Source organism: Zootoca vivipara, chromosome 7 (genome assembly GCF_963506605.1).
Source record: "Zootoca vivipara chromosome 7, rZooViv1.1, whole genome shotgun sequence".
Classification (NCBI taxonomy): Eukaryota; Metazoa; Chordata; class Lepidosauria; order Squamata; family Lacertidae; genus Zootoca; species Zootoca vivipara.
The window spans coordinates 64,768,045-64,779,020 of record NC_083282.1 but is presented as its reverse complement, the minus strand read 5'-3'; the positions used below and the strand labels follow the sequence as shown (position 1 = coordinate 64,779,020).

At 46.9% G+C, this 10,976-nt stretch overlaps 1 protein-coding gene across 2 annotated transcripts in view; it reads right to left on the bottom strand.

Moving 5' to 3' along the window:
- Positions 1-522: 522 nt before the first annotated feature.
- The window catches only part of LOC118088361 (receptor-type tyrosine-protein phosphatase V), a 57,466-nt gene continuing 47,012 nt past the window's right edge, over positions 523-10,976 (bottom strand). Inside the window, exons 29-37 of one of the 2 annotated variants that reach the window (XM_060277196.1) lie at positions 10,288-10,367; positions 9,569-9,656; positions 7,785-7,884; positions 7,554-7,630; positions 4,858-4,992; positions 4,448-4,570; positions 4,048-4,205; positions 3,443-3,581; positions 523-1,008 (exon numbers count right to left, since the gene is read on the bottom strand). In XM_060277196.1, the coding sequence (XP_060133179.1) occupies positions 949-1,008; positions 3,443-3,581; positions 4,048-4,205; positions 4,448-4,570; positions 4,858-4,992; positions 7,554-7,630; positions 7,785-7,884; positions 9,569-9,656; positions 10,288-10,367 (960 nt within the window). In that variant the 3' untranslated portion in view covers positions 523-948. The remainder of the gene's footprint in view (positions 1,009-3,442; positions 3,582-4,047; positions 4,206-4,447; positions 4,571-4,857; positions 4,993-7,553; positions 7,631-7,784; positions 7,885-9,568; positions 9,657-10,287; positions 10,368-10,976) is intronic. The other variant, XM_060277197.1, reaches the window with a different exon arrangement.

The window sequence follows — 10,976 nt, the reverse complement described above, 5'->3', positions numbered from 1 at the left end:
AACTCCCCTCGGCATTGAATTCCATATGTCATTTTTACATTGTGCAAAGAGGTCCTTGGGATATCCTTGAACTAGCTTTCTATTAGTTTCATTAGACTGGATACTACCATTCTTTCGTTCTGTGTAAACATGCTTAACCTCTTTTTACTCACTCTTGCTGCATCATAAGGTTTCATAAACTGACGACGGTTTAAACTTTCCTTCCCTGTGTGCAAGATGATCCATGCTTATTTCGGAGGTGCTTTTGTGAAGAAGATACTCCAACTTAGCCAGTGCTGTCCTGTTCTTGATGTTATGCAAGCTGGATGAGAATAGGATACTGTCCAAGTCTGCTTGTGCAAGGGAATCACCCAGATATGGTGCACCGGGGACTGTGTCAGTCTGACAAATTGATTACACAGACCCAGCTTTGCAAGTCCCACTGGCACTAGGGTCAAAAACAGGAAGTATCAGGCATGTGGTAGCAGAGAAGCTGGACCATTGGTTGCCCTGCCCATCACCTTTTTCTACATCATCTCCCACTGTATCTCTTTCTGGCATAAGTTATCCAAAAGGTTGTCATACTTGATAAGACCTCTTGATTCCATTATTGTGGTCCCCATGAATTCTGTCAGTGTATGAGAACCTTGAGGTTCTTCAGAATTCCAAAATGCTGAAACCAGGCCAGGTAATCTCAGGAAAGCTTCTCCCCAACCCCTCCCCACCAAATCCATCCTGACCAAGGGGATACATGGATACCCGTGCCTTTCTGACAGCAGATTTAAGTTCCTTGTAATCAGGAGACAGGAACAGCGTAAGCAGCTCGCTGTTCTTGGCTCTTCTTATTTCACCACTCTGCTCTTGCTAAGATGCAGCTGCTCATCTCCACATAGGATCACTTCCATCCTGGCTATGCCTACAACACTGTTGTGCTTGGTGCTTTCCACCCATCTAACAAAGAGTGGCAACTTAAACTTGCTTCTGGGTGATGATGTCACGAATGCATTCGTACAGATAAATGTACTTATCCTAGAAAGAGAGAGAGAGAGAGAGAGAGAGAGAGAGAGAGAGAGAGAGAGAGAGAGAGAAGCAGATGAGAGGGGATAGAGAGATTAGGAGCTCTGTTCTCATCATCTCCCATGGGCAATCAAAGAATCTGTAATAATACTCCAAGGTCAAGAGGGAAAACGCAGCCAAGGATTGCCATCACAACAGGCCAGGAATTAGGTCCAGGAATCTACAGTGAACTAGGCAAGCATGTTCAGCTAGATCAAACTGCTAATGCAGCAGCAGGGGCACAAAACCACACTGTGGAACCCCTTGTAGCTGCTCTATGGCTACGGAAGCATGCAGGCTGCATGTGTGAGCATCTCTGCAGCTAAGCAGTTTGGACACTAGGGAGGGCCACATTCTTCTCCTCTGGCAATGTCAGAGAGCTCTAACTTGGTGTGTATGTGTGTATGCAATTTAAGTTGTATGGTACACCTGTGCTGCAGCTTTCGGTCTGTGAGAAGTCCTGCAATACACAGGATTTCACTCAGAAGGGCTTGAGCACAATGCCCTCTAGTGGCAAAACTGCGACAAAGATCAGCTGATGTGGAAGCAGCCTAATACTGCAGTCTTGGGCATACGTACCTGACATACACAAACCTTTTTATGCAGTAAATGTGCATTTGTCCCTCATTTACTGCACAGAGGCTGGACATCTGCCCTAGAGGCTGGACATATTCCCTGCAGAAGATACTGCTGCTGAGACTGCATTTTCCCAGCGCTTGAAATTGCAATGGTTTGTCATGGGAAAACTGCAGTTCTTCTCTAAGGTAGTGTACTTATTGCTATAGTGGTACCTTGGGTTACAGACACTTCAGGTTACAGACGCTTCAGGTTACAGACTCAGCTAACCCAGAAATAGTACCGCAGGTTAAGAACTTTGCTTCAGGATGAGAACAGAAATCGTGCTCTGGCGGCGCGGTGGCAGCGGGAGGCCCCATTAGCTAAAGTGGTACCTCAGGTTAAGAACAGTTTCAGGTTACGAATGGACCTCCAGAACGAATTAAGTTCTTAACCCAAGGTACCACTGTATTTGATTTGGTGTTCCAAGCATGGATTGTACCTGCGCCAGTCACTGGTCACTCTTGGCTACTGATTGCTATTAGTGTTGGTCACTCTTGTATACATTTCAGGAAGCTCCTAGAGATCCTCTTTCCCAAGGATGGAATTCAAAGATGCGCTAAGGAAATTGCTCCGTTAGTGCAAGCGTTTCTGCTTGACTGATGGGGCAATCCTTCCTCCATGTGATGTTCTGGGGACTTTCCTGACCACTCCATTGAGCCAATTTGGGGGGGGGGGCGATGCACAGAGGGGGGAGGAGGAAGCCCCATTGGGCTAGCAAAACTCATTACACTGTCATCCTCTAGTACAACTATTTAGTTAAATCCATCCCCCAAAGTCTTTGGAGATTATGCACTCTCCCTTTCCTGCACAGCATCACGACTGCATCTAGCCTCTTTGATTTTTTCAAAGATGAACAGCAGCAAAAAAATGATCCTTACCCCCTACGCCCCCCGTTTCTATTACATGCATATGAAATAAATATCTCACAGAGTCTGAGTATGTGGAAGTATCCCACAAGGGATGGAAAATGCTTTGGTTGATCATATGGAAAAGCCTGAACTGAAAACCTTGTTGACATCCCTCTGGCTTTGGTGAAAGAAAGCAGGTCCAAAAATATCTGCTGTGTGAAAACTGCCCAATATTTTCCAGCCCTTCATGAATAGGGGACAGGTGGTGGTTGGAGAGGGGGAGAGGGAGCTGAGCTGTAGAGACCCACCCAAAGGCCTTGCTATACAAGATCAGACGGAGTCATTACTGGAACTACCTACTTCCCCACTTTGAACCATGATATTGGATAGCCATGCAAAAAGTTTTCCCCAGTACAGTAAAGGGAAAGTCCATCAGGGATCCCATGTCCTCCTTGACTAGCTTTAGGGAGACAGAAAGCAACTACAGGTCCTGCAGAAGAACAGAGCATGGAACAGCATAGTGTCCTTTGGCCTTGACACACCTCTTGGCTACATAGCTGCCAAGTCTCCGTATTCCCCGGGAAACCCCCGTTTTTCCAGCTGTCCCCAGCCGAAAAAAACAGATTTTTTTTGTTTTTCCCAAGTTTATTCTGGCGCGGTGGCCATTTTGGAACTGGGCAGAGCATGCTCAGAAGCGACTTTTGATGCTGCTTTGCCCAGTTCCAAAATGGCTGCAGCGCGACTTCTGGTGCGGCGGCCATTTTGGAACAGGGCAGAGCAGCATCAAAAGTCACTTCTGAGCATGCTCTGCCCAGTTCCAAAATGGCGGCAGCGCTACGTCCGGTCTGCTACTTCCGGTCCAGTCCCTTGTTTCTCAGGCAGGTATGCTTGGCTAGGGGCCTCCATTGCTGATCAAGCTTCCCTTTTTGCCCGTTACCTACCAGTGTTGGAGTCATGAGGCAGCAGCTCCTCACCAGCCTCAGAACAACACCATATACATCCACACTCTTTTCTCCTTTCAGCTGCTGCAGCAGAGTATCCAGGGCAATCAGCACCCCGATCTGGCCTACACCGCCAGAACTGCGAAAGAAAAAACAAAACAAATAAATTTTTTAATTAGTGCGCCCTTCAGCACAGGACAGTTCACAATACAATAAAAAATACCATCCATAAAATCATTAACCACTGGACATTAGTTAAAACCAAAAGCTTATAATTCCTCACGTCAACACAGCAAATGACAATCACAACACAGGTGATCCTACCAAAACATCAGCATCACCCAAAGAGCTGGATGGATAGGCACGTCTTGGTCACAAAAACTCAAGTCATGAGGCAGGGAGTTCCACATACTGGATGCCACTAGATAGAACCAGCAGGGGGTCAGATAGCAGGCCTTTTACTGATGGGTTATCAGCTCAGTGAAATGGGAATGCCTACATCTTAGGATTGGCATATGCCCTCACTGGTGCCATATGCAGCGGAAGAAGGGCTGCCTGCTGGGCAAGAGCCCAAGGACGCCAGGCATGGAGAGGCAGGGCCTTACTTGCAATGCAGGACCAAGGGATTTGTTCTTTTCCGATATGGCACCAGTTGCCTGACAGTGGTGAGGAAGCCCACCAGGATCTCAGGGTCTGGAAATTCCTCTCCTTCCCCCAAAGGGAACCGGAACCGTTGCAGCAGTCTCTCCTTGGCCTTTTTCTCCTGACAAAGTAACAAAGACATTATGATAATCGATCTAGCAACTGTTTGGGAATGCAGTGTAGAGCGCAGGCCAACGCACAAATGAAGAATTCTGTGTAGCTCAAAAGCTTAGCTACGGTGACAAGGAGTTCTCCAATTAACACTCCCCGCAAAACACACATGTCCAATGATATTGCTTCATTGTTCTCCTTGCCCTTGCCCACGGCCCCCTGGCTTCCCCCCACTATTCCCAACTCACGTACATATTTCAGTCTCAGCTGAGTGCATGGCCATCCTGAAACAACCTTCTCTGGGCCTTGCTGTATGGTCAACGTCTCTGTGCACACAGGTTCACCCTCAGAGGGCCAGCACGAGTTGTCTGGAGCCTACACATACACACATAAAAAAGAGGGGTTGTACAGTAGTTGCAGTTCCATTTGCCCTGACCACATGGTGCCACCATTCAGATATAGCCTCCAGTTACATGGGAACCACTTGTGGAAAAGCAGTTCTTACACAGCCAGGATTCTAAACAGCACAGCTCTCAATTCCAGGCGCCCAAACTGAACCTGTCCTATAGTTCTGTGCTAAGGCCCCGGCGATTGCAGCTATCCCAGAAGGACCTTGCCTCTATAATTCTGTGGATCTGCATAATGCATAATGTGGGTCTTACGGGGCTGTTCGTCTGTCCAGGTAGTAGAGTGATGATGGTGTGGACTCCATGTTCCCAGACCAGCCCCCAGAATTCCTCCAGGGCCAGTTTGTCAGGTCCTTCAATAGCTATATAGTCCTTGGCCGAGTTACAGCCCTGCCAAAAGAAAAAGAGAAACAGAGTCTCATTTAGCAGAGTTAGCCAAGCGCCAGCGGCAGAAGGTAAGCCTGGCCTAAGCTTGGATAAGGCGTATCCTAGCTATAGGAGTAAGTTGCAGGTTGTGGTATCTGTAACTGCCTTATTCTCCCATGGAAAGTTAGTTGGAGATGAGGCACCAGGAGTTGCTGGCAACTTTAGTGACAGATCAGAGGGTGAAATGAAAGCATCCTTTCTTTCTTTCTTTAAGTACTTGTCTTAGACTAGATTTCTTGGTCTTGATAATCAGGGAATTTCGTGAACTAAACTACCTTAATAGATTGTCGAGGTCAGCCTGCTCCAACCTGGTGTTCTTACATTTGGCCACGCTGGCTGGGGCTGATGGAAGTTGAAGTCCAACAAATTTGGAGAGCACCAGGTTAAAGAAGGCTGGCCCAGGTCAATGATTCCCAAACTTGTTGCTATATAGATTCCCAAACAAGGTATTATATTTGAAATTTACTTGCTGTATCCCTCATCCGGAAGTCAGTTCTCTATTCTCTTCCACTGTATTATCTCCTATATCCACCACTGGCAGGCTAGTCACAAAGCCCCCACAATGCACTATTTGCTTTTACTGTAATTACTTAACAATTATTTGTAACAAGTCGTCATGTGCTTGACCCTCCTTTGTCTCTGAATATACTTTTGCCAATGGAACCTCAAAAAGTGTTTGCCATTTTTGCACAGTGGCACTTTAGCAGGTCTTGTATTAATTTCAGGGCCTGCAATAGTTTAATCGGTAGAACATGAGACTCTTAATCCTGGATTTGACCCCACGGGCAAAAATATTCCTGCGTTGCAGGGGGTTGGACTACATGACCCTCATGGTTCCTTCTAACTCTATGATTCTAAGAACTCACAATTTATTGAGTAGTTTTTGTTTTTGCACACTTGGGCTTATTTCCCTTTAAGTGGCATTCCTTTCACACTTGTACATTTTGTCCAGTTTATCAATATTATTTTGATTTCAAATAGTGTTTGAATTATGGTGCTGGAGGAAACTCTTGAGAGTCCCATGGACTGCAAGAAGATCAAACCTATCCATTCTGAAGGAAATCAGCCCTGAGTGCTCCCTGGAAGGACAGATCATGAAGCTGAGGCTCCAATACTTTGGCCACCTCATGAGAAGAGAAGAATCCTTGGAAAAGACCCTGATGTTGGGAAAGATTGAGGGCACTAGGAGAAGGGGACGACAGAGGACGAGATGGTTGGACAGTGTTCTCGAAGCTACGAACATGAGTTTGACCAAACTGCGGGAGGCAGTCAGGGCCATCTTAAGCGGGTCAGGCGCCCTGGCGGGCGGGCACAGCGTGGTTTCTGCGCGGCTTCACCGTGCAGCGCCCCCCCCTGCTGCCCCGGCGCCCTGCGCCACCCAGCCTACCCCTAGAGCCGGCCCTGGAGGCAGTGCAAGACAGGAGTGCCTGGCGTGCTCTGGTCCATGGGGTCATGAAGAGTCGGACACGACTAAATGAGTAAACAACAACAATAGTGTCCTCAATAATGCCCTGCTTTTAGTCATCCAGAGATGTGAGTGCTTTGTTTGCCACACTCTTGTCTAAGTTCTTACCATATATACTCGAGTATAAGCCGAGGGAAATGCAGCAGCTACTGGTAAATTTCAAAATAAAAATAGATACCAATAAAATTACATTAATTGAGGAGGCATCAGTAGGTTAAAGCGGGCAGGTTCTTGCCCAGTACGGCACGGACAACACAGAGGCTGCCGGCGTGCAGGAGAAGAGTGGTGATATCAGCAGTCATTGGACCACCCACAGAGGCTGTCGGCACCCACAGATGAGCAGGAGAAACCGGGGAACACCCGCACTGCACCAGAGAACAGGTAAGTGGGACCCTCACTCGAGTATAAGCCGAGGGGGCTTTTTCAGCATTAAAAATGTGCTGAAAACTCATCGTATACACCAGTATATGTGGTAATTTAAATACTGAGCTTATACACGAGTATATACGGTAATTTAAATACTGAGCCAAGGAACAGCCAGGATAAACCTCCACAGAATCTACTTGTTACCTTCTCACAGCTTGGCAGCAGTTGAGTTGTACTTGTTATGACCTAGCCTTTTCTCTCTCACCAAACCAAGGAAAAACACATACAGTGGTACCTTGGGTTACAGACGCTTCAGGTTACAGACTCCACTAACCCAGAAATAGTATCTCGGGTTAAGAACTTTGCTTCAGGATGAGAACAGAAATCGTGCTCTGGCGGCGCGCCGGCAGCGGGAGGCCCCATTAGCTAAAGTGGCACCTCAGGTTAAGAACAGTTTCAGGTTAAGAACAGACCTCCAGAACGAATTAAGTTCTTAACCCGAGGTACCACTGTGCATTTATTTCATAACATTTCATAAAAATTATATACACCTCTTGATTGCAAAAGGGAAAAAAAACCTCAAAGCAGTGACACAAGCAACTGATCCATTCTCTAGGAGTGCAACATGCAGCAAAAACATCTGGAGTCAACAAGAGGACCCGAAAGAGGGAAATAAAATTCATGGTGAACTCACGGGGATGAGCCAGACATTCGTGAGGTCTGAGAAGGGATCTCGATCCAGCTGCGAGAACTTCACTTTTGAGCGATCGTCTGCAAAACAGCCTTTGTGAGAAGGTGGAGGGTGGGGCGACACAGTGCACCAGGCACAGCTCAGTCCTGCGCAGCAGAATTTCAGCTCAGCGCCTTATGCCCCACCCGTAATTCACGCACAACAACAATACTAACCACAAGACACGTTACTCACAAGAGTTCTTGCTTGAGGGAAGGTTGATCTGTTGGTTGCCACTGCTAGAAAGTGGTACTGCTGAATTGACTTCCTCTTTGGCAGCCTCCAGGAGCATCTGCTGATGGGGAGAAGCAAAGTAGAAAAGAGAGAGAGAGAGAGACGGAGAGATAGGTTGGGGTGGACTTTTCACTATGATTGAGCATGCAGGATCGCTGACCCCAGAGTCAATGGTGGGGTTATTCAAACTAAGTACTTTAATGATTGATACAGCTGCTAATGCAGAGATCTTCACAACATTCATTCTGAAGAGTTAACCACATGCTACATGTAGCTGGATGTATATTTTCACAGCAGTCTCTGAGGCTGTGCTTTGCAGTGGAGAGAGAATGAGAGGGAACTGCTTAATACCGTCACTTCGTGCACGTTTCCACTTGGGGTGAAAGATAGGGATATATCTCTGCTGAAACTTGAAGTTTTGGAACTGCTTTCAGTTTTAAACATTGCTGGGGGAAAGATACATATGGTTGTGTGAAAGCTGTAGTTTGGCCCTACAGTTCTACAGTGATCCGTCAATAGTTTCCTTCTCTTTTCCACAGCACACTTGGCTAACAACCACACCATGTGCTTAAGGCACATTTAAAGAACTCTGGGAATGGTAGTTTACTCCAGAGCTACATTTCCCAGCACCCTAAACAATTACAGTTCCCAAGATTCTTTGGAGGAAGCCATGTGCTGAGAATGGAAAGTACAGGAAGAGAAAGGCTGAATAACTACTATTCTCTTGCTTCAATGCAAGATTTAAATAAAGTTTCCAGGACAAGGGTTGGCAAGCCTACCTGTCAGAGATGGCTACGGCTACTCTTGAGTAAAGACGCTCCACTCCATCTTGTCTTTCAGAGTTTTATTGTGCATGCTATTTACAGTGCAAGAACATCATCAAACATGACTGCTCAGTCTGTGTCAGAACCCCACAATGGCTTCCTGCGGGTTTTTGCCCAGCATAAAAGCCTGGGCACCCCAAAGCGCCACCCCCCTGGCTCTACAGGTGGGCACGTGCCTCAATTCGGGCGTTGGGGGCAGGGGGAAGGGCCGCCTTCCTGGCTGCCCTGTGTCCAAAAACCCTCCGTGCTCCTCCTCCCCTATCCCTCTCTCCGAGTGGTGCTGGGGCTCTGGTACATGAGACAGCCCTCTCTCCACTCCACTAACTTCCTCATTCCTTTCTCCTGACTCGCTGCTTGTGCTGATGCTGGGCGAGGAGCTGGTGAGGATGATTGGTGGCGGCTCTCTGTAGAGAGACCCCCTGACACTACCCAACAAGGTTCCCATGAAAAGTCTTGTCTCTGAGGTGTTATGAGACTTCTCTCTGGGATGTTCAGTCTGCAGTGGCTCATCTTCACATGAACATCAGCCCACTTGAAGCTGCATGGATGAACCAGCCCTAATAAACTAGAGGGAACCATGTAGGTGGTAGATCTCCAGCACTCAGGCTACCTGCTGCTTTGGGGTCTGTGGTGTTGAACCAAGAGGAAGCAGACAAGAGGGAGTTCCACTGCTTGCAGATGACATACCGGTATTATACTTTTTGGCAAGGTGTGTGGCTTCAACTTTGTGTTCAACCAGATGCAGAGTAGCTCAAGGTGGGAAGTGTATGTGCCAAGGGGAGTGGAAGTCCTGCTTGAGCCTGAGCTGCCCTCATGGTGATAGTCGTGCATCTCTGATGCAGGCCAATCTGGATACCCACATGGCATGGTGGAGTTGGAGCATCCTTAAAACCCAGAATCCCTGTGTGGCCAACTTCTTACCTCATATTCTCTTAGGAAGCCAGTGTTTGCCTTGGAACTGTTCTTTGCGTGGTGCTGAACAAAGTTCTTGAGAGGGACCGGATGGGAGCTTGAGAAAACATAAGAGACGGGTTTAATTATTCAGCTTCCCCATTCAATATCCCTCTAGCATGAGCTGATGGCACAGCTGCATTGAAAAGAGAACAAGACACTGTTGTCCCAGGAGACTTCTTGCAACTCCTACTGAACAAGAAGCCACTGCTGCTGTTTGACGCAGGCCATGCCTATTTGCAATGAGTGTGGTGCCCTGGTTGCTGGTCCCTATAGACCTTTCTAGATAAATGGGGAAACAAACAAACAAACAAACAAGCAAACAGGTTTTCCCCTTTGCATTATACTTGTGCTAGCTCTGATCCAGCAATGTAATAGCCTGTTTGCACATATTGGTGGGGAAGAAGGAGTAGCCTCATTGCTGGGGATAATAGCTATGTTAAGCAGGGGAAGGAGTTACAGGTAGGTAGCTGTGTTGGTCTGACGTAGTCGAAACAAAATTAAAAAATTCCTTCCAGCAGCACCTTAGAGACCAACTAAGTTTGTCATTGGTATGAGCTTTTGTGTGCATGCACACTTCTTCAGATACGAAGAAGATATGAAGAAGAAGAAGGAGGAGGAGGAGGAGGCTTAGAGGAGAGAACTATGCATTCCACTGGTATGGAAAGGGAAATTAGGTGTAAACGTACAGCTCCACTCCAGACAGGCCAATCTGTGGGTCTTCGGAGATCTTCTCTAGGATGCAGTTGTGCAGGAAAATGTACTGCCCCTGGAAGAGAAGAGCACACATTTCATGCACAGAGAGATCCTGAAAGCACTGCAGTGCACCTTGAAATAGAAAGGCAACCAGGTCTAATCATTATAACGTGCAGCTGGGAGCTTCAGGCCTCTATTCCTGATCTGGCACTGACTTGCTGCAGCATTCAAATCCTCATCCTTTGCGCTTCAATGACAAGATTAACATAGCAATCCCACCATGTAGCTAGGCATATGCCAAAGAATGTCTGGGCCCCTCCAGATGACCCATTTATTCACCATTCATCCCAATTTGCTTGCACAAAACTTACACAGAAGTTTGACCATATCCTATTTTATCCATTTTAAATACATTTCCCTGCCACTTTCTAAACAGCAAAAAGTCCGATTATTATTATTTAAGTGAACTTGTTGTGCAAGCACAACAGAACCCTTTAATCTGCTTTAACTGCACAAACCTAAAGATTAGGTGTATGCTTGAAGCCCTCCTGCAAAGTAGTGACCAGCTGGAGGCAGACTCTGTGTATGTACTGTAGCTTATGGAACATGCTTAATGAACCAATGAACAAAAAGGGCAATTGTATCCCAAGCCGGAATTAAGATTGCCGGAAGAAATATCAAC